The following is a 20,940-nucleotide window of genomic DNA, read 5'->3' on the forward strand; positions in this document are numbered from 1 at the left end:
TCTCGTCACCTCCGGTCGAAGTCGGAGGCATGGAGGAACGGTGTCCGAAGGATTCATGTACTGTGATTCTAATTGAAGGTTTGCCTAGTTATGTAACTAGTAGCAGTGCTTGGAGAAACTAATTAATGGTGTACAAATAAAGGCACTATTCACATTTATACATATAAATAATATTGGAGTGTCGGTTTGTAATATTGAAAAAACTGTGAATTGTCCTGAGATTATTATTATCATTATTTTCGCCGGTTATCTCTATTATTATATGCGGCAATTAAACACATTGCGATATAAGTGAGACGTTCGACGATCTCGGTGGTATAGCGGTTTAGTACACAGTGTTTTTTACTACATGCATATGAATATAAATACATACAACAAAATAACGTTTTACAATTTTTGTCTGTCTGTCTGTTTGTTCTGGCTAATCTCTGAAATGGATGGACCGATTTTGACGCAACTTTTATTGGTAGGTAGCTAATAAGCAGTAACTTAGGTTACTTTTATTTTAGAAAAATAAAGTTATTCCAAACGGACGAAGTCGCTGGTGCAGCTAGTTATTAATAAAATCAACGTGATATTCAACGAGCGACCGATGCCCTCGTGTATTTCATAATGTTCACAGTACACAACCAATTGTGTACGATACTACTAAATAATAAATTTATTTTAACCCACGTTAGAATCGGTAACAGTCCTCTGCAGTCCTAGAGGTACCCAACCTCTAAACTATGTCAGCCGCCAAGGAAAATACTTTGTATCTTTCGGTTGAAAGTTGAGAGAAGGCAGTGTAATTACGGGATACAGGGACATAGTCTTCCGAAATGGCAACGCATAAGTGGTATCACTGATTTCACGTGGCCGTTATGATGTTCATGTTTACTACGACGACGCTTAGCAATTACTATAAATTATCTGGAAATTCAGTTTATTGGTTATTGCAGACACGAGGTAAGGTTTTTAAGTAAATGCAAATAAAGTGTTTTGTAGAGTCATACAAAACATTTTAGCTGAACCTACATAAAATGCATTACTGCTAGTAAATCCTCGCTTTCCGTAGGTACATGATACGTGACGAATTATACAATGAAATCATAGAAGTTGTAGGAATAACTAAGATTTGTTTATGGCTGAAGACAGACATTACAAATTTACTGTTATTTTTATAGCGTCAACATAGCAATGTTTTTTTTTCGACCTTATCCTGTTGGCTGCAACTGGTATTTACAAAGTCACTGGACAGGTAGGCGAGTGTAGACAGCAAGAAAGTATCTATTCCAACACAGCGAAAGAACTTATTTAATTTGAGAGCTCCACTTGAGTACCGAACCTGAACTCAGGGCGTCGCAATTTTGATTCCTTTTGGAATGGGAAATGAGATCGATTGGAGGGGCTACCAGAGGTGTCGGTGTGCCACGCCCAGGCTCCGCAAAGTAACCGGCGAGGATGGTATTGTGTTTGTGTGATAGCGAGGCAGGTCTGGAGCGGAGGACGTAGTTTTATTGCTTTACTCCAATGTCATTCTATAGGAACATACTGAGTATAGTGGACCATTTTAAATATCTTGGACATATTGAGAGATAATACAGACGTAGAGCGTGAAAGAGGAGCATTTGCAGTTACAAGTAGAAATAACTACATATATTTCAAGATTTTTGTCAGTTCTACACCAGGAGCTCCTGGGTCAGTTTTACACAAAAAAATCATCAATGCGATACAGTTAAAACGATTAACGTGACTACTAGGTAGAACGTGGGGTTCCAACAATGTCCTGATGGTAATTTAACCCTTATTAAACCTAATTTAACTAATATAAATATACTACAACCATCCAGCTGACATTTTACGTGAGATAGAGACAAAGAAAACAAACAGAATTAAGTGAGGAATATTTTCATCAATAATTACGTTTAATCAATAAATTTAAAGAACTGTATTACTTAATTTAAATTTTCAAGTTATTCCATGATAACAAATTTAATTAACGTATTACATCAGGGAATCAAAATATGCAGACATAATGTGAGTTTGCTCGACCGCTACTTTTCTTCTTCTTTCTCCTTGTTCTCCTTAGATTTAGGCTTAACACTACGTTCGCGTTCACGAGGGCGGTCGGGTTCTCGTTCGCGTGACCGCTCTCGTTCTCGGGAGCGTTCCCTCTGACGTGGTGACCGCGAACGGGACTTATGACGCCGTGACCTCGATCGCGACCTCTCTCGACGGTATGATCTGGAAGATGGAAGACGTAATAACGTCATAATTTAGTTAACAACATCAAGTTCTAATTTTAAAAACTAGAATTAAATATCGCACTATACTTGACTTCTGTCATGCTCATGTGAGTGCCTTAAATTCAATTAATGTTTAAGTAGTTGAAGATGTTTAGTTAGATATTTCCTATCATTCATCGGTAGAAATGCATAAATATATATAATTGAAGAATTAAAAACATCTGTTATGCGTAAATGGCACTTACTTGCGTTTCCTATAATAAAATTAATAATATTTTAATACTAGAATACAATATAATAAAAAGGTGACAATTTTATCCTACTAAAACCTTCATAGGAGTTTGATAGATATAATTAAGAATGTTAGTTTTTTGTTCATTCAATCTTAAATACTCGTGAGATTTGAATCAATTTGTTATACCTAAAATTTATTTAATAATTGAATAACACAGAGATTATAATATGGATTTGAATGTATGAAATAAAATTTCAACATATTTTGTCTTTTCGTTATTTCGCTATCTATAATCTCATGACATGACTACTTTGTCTGTCGCAAAAGCAATATTTTTTCCCTGTTTTTGCATTTACATTGAGGTTACACTCCTATTTGTTGTGGCGTGGTGATACATATCCTATAGCCTTCCTCAATAAATAGACAAACAAAACAATTTTTTCAATTAGAATAGTTCATAGATATCATCCTAAATCAACACTATATAGGGACGAGGCTATTGTCATTATATGACAAAGATAATACTTGTATATTAATAGAATACACTTAGTACAAAATCGCTTTCATTCTGTACCACCAGTTGCTACCAAGAAACATAATACAACGTTGGTTTGTATTGTCTGTGGATGTAAAGGCATATAACATCTAATTGTAAGTCTTCAGGAACGCGTAAGGTGAGCAGTGTGAGATGTCGATGCTGTTAGACGATGGTTATTAGTCATATTTATTAAAACATTCGTACTTACTTTTCTCGTATCCTCTCCGGTTTAATAGACCTGGAGCGATCACGTTCTCTGTCTCGCTCACGGTCTCTATCCTCCTATCACCACAAAATGCACATTTTTATTATAAAATGCTAGCTATTATATAGCTATATGTAAATAAACGTAATAATACTTAGTGTACATTTAGTGTATTAAGACATTTCAATAATTTCTAGACTTAGTATAATTTTTTTTATTTTAGTGGTGTCATCCGCGTGATATTTATAATTTATGTTATTAAATACCATATATAATATATAAGCTATATTATTGTAAAGTTTCATTAAAATCCATTCAGTAGTTTTTGCGTGAAAGAGTAAGAAACATCTATCCACATTCACAAACTTCCGCGTTTATAATTGTAACATTAATATTAGATTATTAACAGTAAGATGAGAACTTACATCATCCACCCGTCTATCCCTATCTCTCCTGTCGCGATCTTCACGCTCCCGCATTCGTTCCCGGTCGCGATCGCGTTCTCGATCTCGGTCCCGGTCCCGTTCCCGTTCTCGTTCGCGGTCGCGTTCACGCTCGTGCGAATGCGGCGGCAGGCGGTACGGCGGCGCGAAGGGAGGCGCGCCCATGACGTGTGGGGAGGGCGGCATGTGCGGCGCGCCCATCGGCGGCGTCATGCCCATGGGCGGGCCCATCGCGGGCGGCCCCATGGGGCCTGGCGTCAACTCTTTGATCTCCGACGGTACCCAACCGCTTTGCTCAGGATGACCTATAATATAATAATGATAATGATATATCAAGGGAAATCACATAGAACCATCTAATACCCAAGCTAGGTGAGGGAAGATTGATAGTAATGTTTACTAATAACCACATTGCTAGCCAAGTTACATGTCAGGTCCTCCATGCGGTTTATCGTGGAAACTATCGTGAGATTCTTAATGAATTTGCCATGATGGGCTAACTGACCTGACTTCATGCTCATCATCCTTCACTGATGTCCTGACAGCGTAAACCGTTAGTGAAGGCGTAAACACCATTCCATTATCATCGGTGAAAAAAAACCCAAGCTAAGCGGAACTCGTGTCATACATTTATATGGTAAACTGTACTGTTTGGTAACAAAAACCACAAAATCAATATAGATAATAAAAGAATGACAACCATTTTTTTATATTACAGTAGTAGTAGTAAACAAACGGCTCTTTGCCAGTAGTCAATTCTGTAGCATCGCAAAGAAATGCCTGCGATGCTACATATATTAAATTCCATTATGACGTTCTTATGATAAAGAACACTAAAATCGAGGTCTAGTTATGGCAGTAAGAACATACCCCAGGGCTCCTCGTAGGGCGCGTGGGGCGCGTGTGGCGGCGGGTAGTAGTGGTCCTGCGGCGGCGCCCCGAAGTACTCGGGCGGAGGCAGGTCTCTCGACGGGCCGCCGCGCCCGTACTCGCGACGCTCCGCCGTCATTACCTGAACACGTCACCGTAACCATTAAAATTTAATAACAAATTATGTAATCCTTATTTTTAAACTTTCGTTTTTAGTACATATGGTCGACCGTTACCTAGATACTTCTAGGAAATACTAATAATTAATTCTCCCTAGTAAGACAATCTAAATATTGTGTCCTAAGCACTAAGCACTGTACATTTAATAAAGCTAAACGGGTTTTAAAATGAATAATTTTACGGTAAATATAGTAGGTATTATTTACTTCTCTCAACGTTTCAATCAGAGCTCGTGACCACGGCAAGTGCAACAGTCGTATCGTAGAGAAACGTAAATAAATATATTTACCAAGAGATTCCTCTTCGTTTCTCTTTTTGTTTTGTTTCTATAATATCAACAATAACAAAATCAAGATATTTAATACATTTAAAAATTATTACACACACAAAAAGTGCTATATTATTGCCGAGTAACAGGAGCTGGATTTCATTTAAAAATATTGCATCCGCGTGACATCTCGTATTAAATAACGTCATAGACAAGTATAAAATAAACTGTCACTCATGTTATTCTAAATATCCTTAACTTACTTAATTCCATGATATGAACAGATTTTTTGTATGATGCGATTATTTAATGAATGCAATATAAATTAGGCTTAGTAAAGCACTTTGTTACCTCACTGCTGAAGGACTGAATTATTTTTGGGTATAGTTCATTACACTCTCTGACCGTCACAAAATGCATAAATATGATGTAGATTACCTGAATTGTGTTTTCCCGAGCTTGGTAATTATTAGAAACAGACGAGCCCATCATTCCCTCGTCATTTCTAATGGGGCCTGAAAATTATAATTAGCATTATTTTATCACAAAATCAAACAAAATACACATATAGTATAATTTGACGAAAGAAACTGACCAGGAGGACGCCTAAGGTCCGGTGCAGACATTCGTGGTCCAGATGGTGTCGCGTGGAGCCCTACGCCAGCTTCGTTACACCGCATTCGCCGTTGCCGCTCACAGTATGCACTCCAGGTCACCTCGTTAAAGCCATAGTTGAAATAATCTAAAAATTAATTCTGATTATTATTGTTATACATTTTTCAATTGTTGTTTTTTTTATAACTTTAACCGAGTTAGGCCTTCGTAGAAAGTTGTATACCATAAGTACTAGCCACATGGCCTATTAGCCACAATCAAGCTTTAATAGGAGTGTTTAAACTGAAGAGTGAGATAGGACAGTGAAACAGGGGGCATTATATCATAATAATGCAGGATGTGGTATATCACAGTCATCACATGACAATGTGATGTCAATAGTGCCATTTATATTAGTAATGGCAAGTGATAATAGTGCTACTATTACCACTTACCATTAGGAAAGCCCTCAGCTTGTTTGCCATTTTAATTATATAATAAATATTTAGAAAACTTTACTTATATTTTTAGTGATATTATTTACAAGACCACATGAAACTTAAAACATATAACTTAATAAAGTATTTTTTTCATTAATATTTAGTTATAGAAATAACTCACCAGATATATCTGCACCTGGTTTGTTCCACGGCTTATCCTCAATAGTGTCTATGTTAAACTCCAATGCGGGCACTCCATTTATACTGCCCGGCCCTTCTAGATCTTCGAGTGTAACTTTACCACCTGCAGTGGTACCTGGACGAGGCTTATCGGCCGCACCAGTGGCCACAAGACCTACACCACGCTGATATCAAAAACACTTTAAAGACTTTTAAAATTAGTTTACTTGCAATCCAAATTGCCAGTATTGTTAAATGGACCAGTAAATACCACAAGTGAAGATACAAAACTAACAGCCTCTGTGGTCTAGTTTCGCTTTACTTCCGATGGTCATGGGTTCAATTCATAGAATGGTGCAAAAATTTGTATTCATGAGTATAATTGTTCGTATTAGTCTGGGTGTTTTCTATTTGTTACCATGTTATAGATTTACATGATATCTGAATCATGTTTTACAAAAAAAAATTATTAAGTAAATTTATTAGGATGTTTAACAATTATACACTTCTGGGTAATAACATATTGTATATGTAACTACTCAATTAGAAAGTTGAATGTTAAGTTCTTTAAAAACTGCACTTCAAATTGATTCAAGAAAATATAGGAAAATTTGTTACCTTTAATCCAAATGACTGCCCATGAATTAAAAAGATAACAAATACACTATACTAATATATAAACAATATGTAAATTAGAAAATATTATTATATATTCCACTAGAACTTACAAAAACTAAACAAACAGGTCACTAACAACCATAGACTGTCTAGTAATGACCAAAATTATTACTAAAGAAAACTTAATCATTGTATTGAAATTATGTTGTATTTTAATTACTCTACTGAATGTTGTTTCACTAATTTTTACTCATTGATTAATAACATGATATTTTTCAATGCATAAATAGCATATTATTTATCAATTGAAAAAATATCTGAAGTGTTTTGATATTGTTACTTAGTTTTGTTATTCATATTGAATACATTATGTTTATCTATTCGATTATTATGACTTGTATTGAACACATGAATAATTTTTATCCTATATCCCTACACAAGTTTTAAAAAGCTGTATTCATTCATTTTTCTCTCAATTTTCTAATGATATCTTTGAAAAACAAAAAGTGAAACAGTGAAACTGTTACTTACTACCACTTACTAAAAGTGGTAGTATATATGGCTAAAACTTTCAAGAGTGCGATATATCTGTTCATGATAGTTTGGGCAATAAAATTTTTATTTACCTTTTATGTAAGTTCTATTGGAATGGAGTGAGTACAGAACTACTATTTATATTTTATAACATTTATAGATGTATAATTAACAAAAACATAATTCCAAGACTGCAATTTAATTGTAATGGGTCTAGGATGCCTCCAGTTTTGAAATACTAACATAGTTATATCAAAGATAGTTGTTATGGAGTCAGTAATCAGGATTACAATATTAGTTCTCCTTGATACAAGACTCTAATTACAATGTTGTGTGTATTATTATGAGCTTAGGTTTAATAACACATTTAGATATGTATTGAAAGACATTATAACAAACCATTATTAATAAGGAAAAAACTAAAAGTGACCCAGTAAACCTGCAGTACAACTACAATTTCTTATACAATGACAAACTTCTAAAGACTATTTAAACATTATAATGGTAAAAATATAATGCCTAAAATTTAATTTAAAGTGAGCTTTAACCTTTATGTTCAAGCTGGCATAAGCCTGCGGACCCGACTTGATCTCTCCAATTGTGACTTTAACGTCGTCGCTGTCGTCTGAATCGGAGTCTCCATTGTCCTGACTTTCGGTGTCCCCATTTGCCTGGTCCTGTTCCTCGCGACCCACATCGGCAAAGTGTTCATCATTAAAATGTGAGTCGTCGTTTAATTCGTTATCTTCTTGATCTTTCTCTTCACCTTCCTACAATTTAATATATTATTTAAAATACACAACATACTAAATAGAGGTTATGTTTTAATTCAGAGGCATAAAAAATTACCGTTGCTTCAGTCTGTTGTGGTGGTTTTTCATTAACATTTTTAGATTCATTCTGTTCAGCTTGATCTGGATTTGAGTCCCCATACAACCAACTATCATCATTTTCATCACCTGGCGCCGATTCTACAACAGTATCTGCCATTTTTATTTGCGTTCAGTGTTACCAATTTTTTTATTATTTAATTTGCCAACTGTTTTCGTTTTTCTAATATAGTTTTTACGGTTCTAGATGCAAGTCTTTTTGTGTACCTATTTTTAGTCAATGACTAGCTAAGTGGTGCTGGTTATATATAGCTTATACAGTCATTACGCACAGAAGATAGAATACTAATATACAGCCTAATTAAAAAAAGGGCGTTTTATTCAGTGATCTTGAGGACGAAATGCTCTCCTCCTCTAACTGCATGCGGGGTACCAATGTTACATGATATAATATTAAATCTGTTCGCAATGGGTCTTTTTAGCTTGCGGCAGGACCCCGAGTTAGATATACTTTTGATCGATAAAGGACCAAAAAATTTTCAAGGAGGGGAGGGAGAAATTATTTATTACTAGCCGACTAATTAAATTGATAAGTTACCTCTATGTACTTTTTACATCTTATATGTAATTTAATTCTTTAATTCTAATTCTAATTTACAGTCTACAGATAATTTTGAGTTTTGTTCATTTTACAAATATTATAAATGCGAAAGTTTGTATGTATGGATGTTTGTTACTCTTTCATATAAAAACTACTGAACGATTTTGATGAAATTTTGCAGTAACATAGCTTAAATATCAGAATAACACAAGGGCTATAATTTCAAAAGATTTTTTGTAAATTGGGCGATATATAATAATAAGTGTGATGCAGACGAGGTTGCGTGGGTCAGCTAGTATGTTATATTTTAAATAAAATACAGATTGGATAAGGACATTTAATTTTTCATGAATACAAAATAATTTAGTAAAGCTCTAAAGTAGAATAAAATTAAAAAATCATAATAAAATTAGGTTACAACAAAATTTGAAGAAGCACCAAAAAGAATAATACTTGTCAACTCTCAGTCAAGTCCATTTCTTCTTTTGGGGAACATCTTTTGCTCAACTTGTTCAACTTTCTGTGCTATATTTGTAAGTTGCTCTGAAGCATTGGATGCAGCTGCGCCACACGTTTCTGCTAACTGTTGCACTCCCAAAGATACCTAGAACAAAATAAAGATTGAAACATATACAGTATAGCATCATGCAGAAAAAATTATCTTCTCTAACAGTTATTTCTACATTTTTATACACTTCACAAAATATGCTAAAACCTAAACATGAAATTTTAAGTAGATAAATATGAAATCGATTTAGTTATGTTTAAGTTCTTATGATTAAGAGCATGCTTAATGAGAACTTCAAACTAAATCCAGTTAGTTTAGCAGTTATATCTTTTTATATCTTATCTAAATTCTATAGATAGTGACAAAAATAATCACTATAATAAATTAATAAATAGGTTGTGTGTGCTTGATTCATAAATGCGAAACTACCTTTAGTTTAGCATTTATTAATAAAGTACTCTATGGACAAGGTAACAGCACAAAGATTGACACTCGACTTATTTTTCATCTATTACATTAAAGGCGAATGCATTTGGTTACTACTCTCAATACATAAATAAATAATAATAATACTCACTCTTAAACAAAGCCAATACTACAGAAATAACAAGTATACAATGTTTTCTTGCTGTCAACTAAATGACTTACAGCAATTGTAAAATAATCATTTAAACAAGGAGAATTACCACATCAGCTTCAGTCTTAACCTCTGCTGCAGCAGCATGCATGTTATCAACCACTTCTTGCATTTGAGGGACTTTCTGGATAGCTTCTGACTCCAAAACTGGTGCGGCCTGTATAAAAATAATAATATATTTATATAAGATTTTAACAATGTTAATATTAGTTAAAAAAATCTTATTAATCCTTATGGTTTATTGCTATAATTTCACAACCATATTTTGACAATGTTGGAAAGTACTTTTAATTTAGAGTCCATCCAGTTATTACGATTATTTAATTATTTAAATGCACACTTTCACAATCATATATCAGATCATATCCTAAGAACGGTGTTACATATGAATGTACATTATAAGGGTAGAGGAATACCGAAAAAGAGATGGATGGACTGTGTGAAAGACGATATGGTGAGAAACGGGATGACTGCAAACAGAGATGAATGGAAGAGAAAAACATATTACGCCGACCACTAATAAATGGGATAAGGAAGAAGCAGATGATGATTTACTAATTAATTTAGTCAACACACTTTATTCTAGTATATTTTATAAAACTTGGTACAGGAAGCATTTTATCTCTGTAATGTTCGAACAGAGATGATAGCATAATGTATATAACCTACTTGCTTGCACCGATGCATACAATGACAGTGGTGTCTCAAGATGGGTTCTGCTGCAGACACTTCTTGCATTTGTATGTTTTGCTGTTGAATCTGTAATCAAGAAGTATACAATATATTATAAACTATGTCAATATTCAACAATTTGAGAGACAATGAATTCTATTTATTTTGATTTTACTGTGTTATAGAATAGGTTTTGACAAATTCTGTTTACAATACTAATTTGGGCTTACATGAATTAGTGTAGTAAACAAACTCTGTATGAATGCCCTATATATACATAAGGTAGGCATGAAGGTGGATTTACTAGTTCTTAATGCACCTAAATGTTTCTTTGCAAAATACTCTTACAACATGCTTACGTTTTCAATCAAATTTGGATCAGTGTAATTATTTAATTCCGTAGCTATTTGCATAGCTTCTGATAGTTTCTCATGACCAGCAGTTGCATTGTTAATAGCTTGAGCTGCATTTAATAAATTTATTGTAGCCGAATCTCCTTGTTGGCTCTCCAAAGGCATATTTGGAGCCAAACCTAACTTCGCTTCTAACTGTTCTATTCTGTTTTGTAAAACTGCTATTGGATCCATTTTCAATTAATCACTGTCAGTATAATATTAAATTATTATAATTAAAACTCTGATAATTATAAATCAAGCTTTTGTCAAAAAAATGAACGTCAAGAAATGGAACAATATTAAATTTAAGATTTTTTGACACTTGACATTTTCACGTTGATGTCAGTTGGTAATACATATAATCGCAAAAGCGTTGGAGTATGGTGACATATCGATAGACATATTAAATAAAGCATGCTTATCCGTAAACTTTTTATAATTACGCTGTCATAGTATCATGTTTCCTGATAATTAATTTTAATAAAACATAACATAAACATATTATAAATTATGAAGTGTAATTGGCAGTTTATTATTATATTTACATTGCTCCAATTGTTAACGGAAATAATGATGATTATGTAGCTTTATGGTACAAATCCCTTGCCTCATAGAGAATTTATTAAATTTCTAATATCGGAATTAAGAGGCCTTTCACATTTTTTGGCCTAAAAGCAGTGTCTTTGGGGTTCTGGTTCTAAGAAATTAAGAGTCGGATATACATTTTGATTCCTGAATTATATAGATAGATATCTAATCTTAAAAACAACATCTTTGAAATGTTAATTTTCTCTTTGTTAGTCTTCCTAATTTCTAAAATAGTTTATTCAAAAACGCTAAATGACAGAAGATTGGGGTCGTCGTTCATTAATAAACAAACATAAATTGATATGATATCTTTACTAAAACTTGATAATTACTTTATAAATTGAGACAGCATCGTCCTTTTTTTCATTTTCAACTTAAATATCTAAAAAATTGATCATAATTAAACCCGAAATTTCAACAAAACTTTGCCATAATCATTTCTAATTTTCTCATAAATACAACGAAATTTTTGTATAAAAAAAACATAATAATAAAGTTAATATACTTATAAATTAGAAATATGAAAAAAAAATATAAGTTTCTAAGAAAAAAATAAACAATAATAATAATTTAAAGTTGTATAAATTCCGTTGCGCCAAAAGTAAATTCTCAGTGCTGCGCTAGCGCTCGTCGAGGTAGGACCTATGCCATTTTTTACAACACCGCTAAGATAGACATTGGTCAGTGAACATTAGTATAGAGCGACTAAACAATTTTGATAATTTAAGTAATATTTAATTAATTTTGCTAATATATACTTATTTCTACGAATATTAATTTAAAGTTGTTGTTAAATATATATATATATATAACATTTATTTTAGCATGCCAAGACAAAAGTACAGTTATGCTACAAATAAAACCTACCTACCCTGCTGGACTATGAAGAGACAAGAGCATGGTATTTCGTCACACTAATGGCAATTAATTGTTAAAATTAAAAAAGAGAACATTTTAGTATTTTTTAAAATAACGCTTATCTGAGAGAAAAATGTAAGAAAATGTAAACCAATTTTACTCTATGTTTATTTTGTAGTTTTTTTTCTAAATTAAAATAGGGTTATTGTTTATAAAAATACCATTATTATTTTTACGTACATTTGTCTTGTGTTATATAGTGTATATCATCTAGTATGCAATGTGGATTGTAAATAAATTACCAAATTATATATAACTTATATTCCTTAATGTTTAGAGATATTTTATCCAATTTTATTTTATTTTACACAATACAGATATTTCTAAATTGCAGCTATTCTGTTATTATACTCGTTGGACTTTCATTACTGTACAGTTATGTCAAATAATTATGCGTGTTTGGGTGAAAAGTCAACAACATTATAAATGTTTTTATTTAGAGACTAGCTTTTAGCTCGCGGCTTCGCCCGCGTGAATATGGGATATATAGGTTATCGCGCGTTTAAAGATCCGTGTACAGTATTGGGACGTTATATATAAACCTTCCTCTTGAGTCTATCTATTCTGTCTATTAAATAACAACGAATCAAAATCTGCGTAGTTTTTTAAGATCAAAAGATACATAGATCTATTACATGTGTAGATGATATTTTAACCGGAAATTGAAGCCGTTAAAATGGTATTGGCAGATCAGTTGGAATCATCGGTATTCTTGGTATATAAGCTGGTTGCCCAGCTAACGTACCGGTTATAATGGTCTACAATTAAATTGTCTTTCAATTCTTTAGTAAGCAATATATCCAATGGGACGCCATTGCACATGTTCGGCGGGCTTAAATTTCATGACTGGATCATGCTTTTGAGAAATTCCTTCCTCAAGTTTGAGCATTTAGTGTGGGAAATCACTATCTGTGCTTCCATAAAAATGAGCTCTCAAATTTGTCAGTAGTTTTAAACTTTCAATTAAAGTCCATAAGGGAGACGATGTTAATGACACAGAGAGTCTTTCAGAAATCTCCAGCAAAAGTATAAAAGTAATCCCGCCAATGAGAGCAGAGGTGTTTCTAAGGTCTTTTAAGGTTCTGTCCAAAATCTCTATAGCTCATGGTGATTTCATTACATATAATCAATGAGGCGTCTTATAATAATTTATAAAAAGGTTTGACATTAACAATTAATTATTTATCAAGAATCAAGAACCGGCCAACCAAGAACGAGAAGCTGCAATATCAGCCAATATCATGCGGCGACGTCAATGATGCAGGAACAGCAATGATAGCAGTTCAACTGCTATCATCTTTTTTTTTACAACTTAGAATGACAAACAAGCTGACGGCTCTCCTGATGGAAAGGGGTAACCGTCGCCTATATACATGAGCAGTACCTGACATGTTCATATCAGCACATTGTTTCCCTCATGCGTTGCCATTCCTGAAAACTCGGGTGTTATTCCCCTGTACCTTGTAAATTCACTACCATATATATACACAGGTAGTCTATATAGATAGATATACATATACACAGATAGTATACCCTGAGAAAGGTCATAGACTACTTTATAGTGCGAAAAAAGTATTGTAAGGGATTAAAAGCGGAGATGAAAGGTTGTATAAAAGCATCGTCATTGTTTAAGTGAAACAAAGAAACTTTTTTAGGTTATAATCTAAATATATTTCCTTTATTTGGTCAATTTCATTATACCACGCTGACGAAGTCGCGGACACACCTAATATACATATAAGGATGGGACCTTTAAATCAAAACAAAGCCTTGAAAACACAACTATTATATATAAATAAAATAATTATTTGCTAAGTATAATATTTAGAACAAGTGAATATGGCAATAATGTATCCGACTCTTATAATAAATTATATTGTATCTATTAATAAATAAACTGAATTAATACGTAAGAAGAATTAATTAGTAAATTTATGTTATAGTAATTTCGTCTTCCTGTCCCAATTATTTGTAACTCATATTACTTAAGGTTTTGGCTTTTAGTTGTACAATCGGCCAGCATCCTGACATCAACCCTCTAGGAATAATATAATAAAAAAATATGGTCATTATTAGCACTTTGATAATTAAGATAAATCACGTTATTTAAAAAAATACAATAAGTAGTTTATGTTACTTAGTTAAGTAGAAACATAACACATTATTAATTAAAATATTACAAGGATCAAAATGGTTCATACTAAATCCACACCGATTGAGCTACACGGTTATTTGCGTCTGTGTGCGTGTATTACTGTGTGTGTGCGTAAATCCATGCGATTAAACCTAAAGTTGAGCGGCATCATTTTGTAATAGGCCTCTTAATGTCAGTGATTGTCACTGAAGATCAGGCTGTATGGTCTCGTACCTTTGCCTATCCACTTGTGGATAAAATATACTACTACTGTCAGTGATTGTCACGTTCTGTCATGTTTCTGACTTCTGTTGATTTATTATGACACTTTAAATTATTTGGATTATTTGACAATTATTTATGTTTTTGCAATTAGTATAAATAATTCAGCATATTATTATTTAAAAAAAAATATTGTATGTGGATAGACTATTAATATTGTATATAAGTTAAACATAGTACATAATTAATTGTATAGACACAGTCTTTCTGACTCATCCGTGCAGAGGTATCACAATGGATGAAGAATCGGCAAATTTTACTGAAGACGACTATTATATACCACCTGTTAAATATGAGTGTAAGTTTACATTTAATAAACTGTTTGTACTGTAACATCTCTATGGAACTCTATTAGAGTATTATACACAAATAAATAAAACAATTGCCGAATCCCGCGGGACTACTTTTTATCCGAATTCATGCATTCGGATAAAAGGTATGCTGTTTTAATCCAACGTATTCTCTATAAATGTATCAAATTTCATTGGATCCATTCTGTAGTATTTGAATGGAAGAGTACATCCATCCATACTTAAACTTTCTCTTATATAAATTTAATCAGATTTATTAGAAATGCTTATCCTTAATCCACTTTATTAATTTTAAATCAAATGTCAAAATTTATTATTATAATATTAGGTTCCAGCAAATTGATTTCTGTATTATAGTTATGAGTGATGTTATTTTATTTTTCAGACTTGGATCATACTGCTGATGTTCAGTAAGTATTATGTACCAACATAAGTAACTTAATTTACTTAGGTATCCAATTTGATACCTAAAAGTTATTATTCATGTGTAGCTATAGGTCAATTTAAATTTATCTTTTTAAGGTACTTGTACCTGGAACAATATAGACATCTTTCGAATAGGAAAATTATTATTCAATCACAGAATTGAGTGAATTGAGAGACCATCTTCTACAATATACATCCTCTCTTTTTATTAGTATATAAATATGGATTATGTACATTTAATGCCTCTTTATCAAATATATTGTACCAAATCTACATGAATTTGTAAATTTATAAAGCTATTGATGCATTTTGATAGACATATTAAGTTTTGTTAACTCTTTCTAGAATGACGCTGCTTATGCCTTAGTCCCAAAGGATTGGTCCTTCAAGCCGGATCAACTTTTTTTCTTTGAATTTTCTATGGCTGTGTATAATTATTATATTATGATTAAAATTAATCATAATATCATATATCTGCTGATTTTTAATGATAAAAATCAGCAGATATATGATTATATGAATGTTTAAACATATGAATGTTTAATACAGTATTTCGAGTTGTTAATATAATTTTTATCTCAACGGTCATAATGTAGACATGGCCAAGTTGTTATACCAAGAGAGCCAAGTAAAATTTGACCACCAGAGGCACTAAATTATTGATTGTTTGTTTTATTTTCATAGCCTGCATTTTTTAATGAAATTAATAAAAGTTATTATTTCTCATTTACAGGTTGCATGCATGGGGTGACACTCTCAAAGAAGCATTTGAGCAGTGCGGCATGGCAATGTTTGGTTACATGACGGAATTAGAATATGTGGAAATTAAAGAAGTTTCAACCATAGAAGCAAATGCTGATGATATGATGGGCTTGCTATATCACTTCCTTGATGAATTACTATATTTATTTTGCGTTGAACCAAACTTAATATGTAGGAAAATTGTTATCACAGATTTTAATGTAGAAGAGTTTAAAATAGTTTGTAAGTGTTATGGTGAGGAATTCCGAATTGGAAAACATCCACAAGGGACTGAAGTGAAAGCTATTACATATTCAGCTATGCAAATTATAGATGATGCTAAGGACAATAAATATGAAGTGTATGTAATTATAGATATATAAGTAATAATTTTGTATTATTATTGGAATGGACTATGTTTTGTTACATCTTTGAATATACATGGCTTATATTGTTATTTCTTTGTTTTTATAATATGCAGATTCATGTATTCTGATTGTTACTAAGTATATATATTTAATAGTGATTTATTTGATATTATGTCTGTGTGAATTGAATGACACAAATACATAATATTGATATTTTTCTTACTAAATTTGATAATTGAATAATTTACTCACAGCATATTTACCTGAGAGAATAGTATCGTCATATCCTTTTCAGCAGCGACATATATTACGATTGTATGCATGTGGATGTGGTCTAAAGAGTTCGCTGCCGTGCGCTAATATCAGAGACGCTGGCGGATCAGCAGTAAATAATGATAGAATGAGGTTAAAGGCAGTTTGTTAGCCATGACAATTTGACAGATTACATAGTTCTCAATACTAACATTTCCCTCTCGGATCCGCTACCTTCCTTTGCCTGAAGGGTAACTATTTTCAATATGAACGAGCGCACAGTAAAGCAGAGATCGTTCGACCGGTAGTCGGTAGATGATTTCTATCTAACTGCAGCATCCGATTGGCAGAAGCGCCCACGGTTTCAGCCGCTTGACATTTACAGCCTTTGTGTTATTCTCCTCGGTGGTCTACCGGTTTACAACACCGACTTACTTCCAAGGTTCGCGGGTTCGATTCCTCGCACGGCACCAACATTTGAATTCATGAGCATGATTGTTTGTATTGTTTTGGGTGTTTTCTACGTACAATATATGTACTGTATTTACGGAAAATTATGTAATTGTATCAGTTATCTAGTACCCATAACACAAGCTTTAGTTGGCTTAACTTGGGTCTAGATGACGCTGTGTAAATTGTCCTGAGATTATTATTATTCTGATGTATCATAATTACATAATATAAAACAAAGTCGCTGTCGCTGTTTGTCCGTCCATATGTATGCTTAAATCTTTAAAACTACGCAACGGATTTTGAATTGTTTTTTTTTAAATAGACTGATTCAAGAGAAAGGTTTATATGTATACATGTACACCGGGCCGAAAAGCTAGTGTATATAAGCTAGTGTATATTACTGTAAAGTTTCATCAAAATACGTTTAGTAGTTTTCGCCTGAAAGACTGTCACAGGCAACTGTACTATTCCATTATCATATACACACGCAGACAACTTGGACAAAGTATAGAATTTACAAGAAATCATATTATTTTCTCCTATTTACCTATACATAATCTAACTAATAATGTATCTAATTATCATATCAGCTCAGGTCAGTGCGGTTTAATAACATAACGGACGTTACAAAATGTAGTGAATAGTACCTCCCATGCGTTGCATTTCTTGAATACGTACATTACAACTTGACTACCGTTAATTTCTCACCCTTCAAAATTTTCTGGAATGCTGTCTCCCTTAAGGGAAGTACCCCAGTCTAAATGAGAAAGACCGAGTTGCCCCTGTCACTATGCCTGACTCATCTGCGGTGGATTAGAGTAGATGCACAATCAAACTCCCGCTTCTTTTTTGCCGCCACCTTCCATGAGCTTTGAAAATTCTGTCTAGCTATGTTTTCCAAACTCATATCTGGCAAATACACTCTGTACCGAGCCGTTATATAAAAAAAAGTAGAAATAGCTAATGGCAATTTAAATCTCCGGAACCGGAATTGCTAGAATAAAATTAGCCGGGATTTATGACAGTTATTGAATGACAGTCATTTGACATCTGATAACATTGTCATTATATGGAGGCATTTTCTAACGGCAGTGAAAACTGGGCTTTATGATTATAATAATAATAATAATAATATTTATTGCAGTTATAGGTTGTGTTACATAATTAAATTGTACATAAGAGTCAATACAATTTTAACATACAAGTGTAATTGTGCCATCTGAACTAGTATAAAATTATACTGTAATTTTATACTAGTTCAGATTTAAAAGGATTTGACAATTTGTTTCCACTAAATGGAAGAATGGGACGAAGATTGGTTTCGCATTCATTTCTATGCCAACGCCACGGGCAGTATCTAGCAGTGGTGACAATATACTTTTATTTGCAAAAGTTGTACCGAAAAAGTTACATTGCAAATAGATTCTTTCTAACGACATCCTATGGTCCTTATTTTATTTATTCTAAAAAAGGAACTTGTGTCAAACTAAAATATGTACTTACTTTTGTTACTATAATAAACCAATTTAAATACAAGAAATACATAATTAACTGAACTAGGGTAATGAGGAAAAAGCACAGACTACTTAAGAGAACTTATACATATTTGCACAAGTAAAGAATTCATAGATTCATCTTTGGATGTCATCTCACTCTATGGTAAATCTAACTCTTACCACTTCCGGTATATTCGGATGTTGATTTCCGTATCCTCGCTACTCGCTCTATGATGGTGATGGAACGATAATTTAATTATGAATTAAGAATAAAATAATATTATCATTTAATTAATATTATTTAATATAGGTGCTTCAGTTTCCAAATGTAGGTAACAAAAACTGATAAAAGTGGTTATTGAGAAAGTTACAGCTATTTCCAAGTTCAATCGGACCTGTTAATATAATATAATAATTCTTTATTAAATAATAATATTAAATCTTTTATAATATTTTTGATACTAGGTAAAGTAATGCTGGTTACTCATTCGTACATTAGTTTTAATGTAAGTATCCTATCCCATCCTATATCCTATATCACTAAATATACCTAGTCGGTTACTTATTTCAAAAATATTTTGTGATATAAAATACAAGCATAATTTATTTCATACTGTTTGGGAATTCGTAGTGGAAGTGGCAATCAAACTAGACATAAAAGTGGTACACTTTTATGTCTAGTTTGATTGGTAGCTGTAATGGACAAATGAGAGCGAAACTGCACATATTACTATAATCATCAACAAGGAAGAATTTAAAAAAATCGTTTATATGTAAGACGATACGGATTGCTAGAAAACTAGTTCTCTCTCGGACTTAATTATATGTACTCGATCAATATCTCTCATCACTCATCTCTCTAAAATAATGCAGTGGTTTCGGAAATTACTTGCTAACGATAGAACTCGCCTTCTTCCTGTGATTTTAATTATTAACATGATTTATCATTATAGAACGCTTAATTAATACTTCGTGGTAATTATTCGTAACATTCCCTTTTTAAGAACTAATAGGTACTTTGCGTACCTACCTGTTAATCTTCGACTACAAGATTTCGTTATTGTTTTAGCTTTTCTGTACAAAATAATATATCAGTTACTACATGTATATAAATTAAAGATAATAGGTACATAATCGATATTTTCAACCTACTTACAAACAAACAAATGGATCATACAGAAACGTTCAAACGGTGCTTATATTAACAATTGAGACTGCCTCTGATATAATTGATCTATCGAATATTTGCAGTCCAAGCTTTTCGAGTCCTGTTCTGATTTAATAACTTCTACAAACAAACTTTTCTAAGATAACTTTGTGCCTACAATGATTTTGTTACATGAAAAACTCATGTAAAATCTACAGCGAATAAATAGTCTCTATTGGACTAGATTGTGCACCAACTGCAATGATAAAGCAGAAGGCCTATCTGTAACCTATCGATGCTGATTTGCGAAAGGCCTGTTAAAATAGGAGTACCTTATTGAAAATAAAATACAGGCTAGTTGATAGCTGTAGCTGCAAAATGGTTCGGCGTTTAAGCGACTCTTAAATAGACTAAGTAGAATCATAAAACTCTTAATGGATTTTTAGAAATAGAAATATTGTTTGAAATTAACATAAATAAATGAAATTAACGTATGAATATATGTTAACCCAGAACTTTTAAATTTCTTAAAATAAGAATCATCATACTATATAAGTATATTATCAGCCTAGGGTCTAAACCTGTAAGAAGTTAGGTAGATATGTTTAACAACCATATTTACCTCTATTATAACAATGCTCGCTGGCTTCCTTGATACGATTAATTCATTTCAAATCTGTGATTCCGTACTTTGTTTACTACTTCAGTTATCTCTCTCTCCTACATTGGAGTTTCATTAAGAATTGTTGAAACCGAAACATATCAAACATATCCGACTCCGAAAACATATTGCAGCAAATCGGAAAATGTACATTCACACTTACGGTTTTTGATGAGTAATATAATAA

General features: G+C 32.6%; 3 protein-coding genes across 3 annotated transcripts; 1 reads left to right on the forward strand and 2 right to left on the reverse strand.

The window, feature by feature from the left end:
- Positions 1–1,884: 1,884 nt before the first annotated feature.
- LOC131844327 (pre-mRNA 3'-end-processing factor FIP1) lies at positions 1,885–8,339 on the reverse strand. Its single transcript, XM_059193185.1, has 9 exons — positions 8,183–8,339; positions 7,882–8,103; positions 6,183–6,366; positions 5,563–5,709; positions 5,406–5,482; positions 4,520–4,661; positions 3,632–3,954; positions 3,210–3,283; positions 1,885–2,226 (listed from the first exon to the last, which is right to left on the reverse strand). The coding sequence occupies exons 1-9, from the start codon at positions 8,321–8,323 to the stop codon at positions 2,037–2,039; spliced, it is 1,500 nt and encodes a 499-aa protein (XP_059049168.1). The 5' UTR covers positions 8,324–8,339; the 3' UTR covers positions 1,885–2,036.
- A 754-nt stretch (positions 8,340–9,093) lies between these two features.
- On the reverse strand, positions 9,094–11,297 carry LOC131844485 (uncharacterized). The gene is made up of 4 exons (XM_059193389.1): positions 10,941–11,297; positions 10,579–10,668; positions 9,959–10,066; positions 9,094–9,368 (listed from the first exon to the last, which is right to left on the reverse strand). Exons 1-4 carry the CDS (start codon positions 11,166–11,168, stop codon positions 9,228–9,230), a joined length of 567 nt encoding a protein of 188 aa, XP_059049372.1. The 5' UTR covers positions 11,169–11,297; the 3' UTR covers positions 9,094–9,227.
- A 3,610-nt stretch (positions 11,298–14,907) lies between these two features.
- On the forward strand, positions 14,908–16,833 carry LOC131844434 (protein archease-like). Its single transcript, XM_059193324.1, has 3 exons — positions 14,908–15,196; positions 15,595–15,619; positions 16,369–16,833. The coding sequence occupies exons 1-3, from the start codon at positions 15,133–15,135 to the stop codon at positions 16,757–16,759; spliced, it is 480 nt and encodes a 159-aa protein (XP_059049307.1). The 5' UTR covers positions 14,908–15,132; the 3' UTR covers positions 16,760–16,833.
- Positions 16,834–20,940: the final 4,107 nt, after the last annotated feature.

The sequence above is a fragment of the Achroia grisella genome, unplaced genomic scaffold, assembly GCF_030625045.1.
Source record: "Achroia grisella isolate CSIRO2021 unplaced genomic scaffold, CSIRO_AGI_Agris_v1 utg402, whole genome shotgun sequence".
Classification (NCBI taxonomy): domain Eukaryota; kingdom Metazoa; phylum Arthropoda; class Insecta; order Lepidoptera; family Pyralidae; genus Achroia; species Achroia grisella.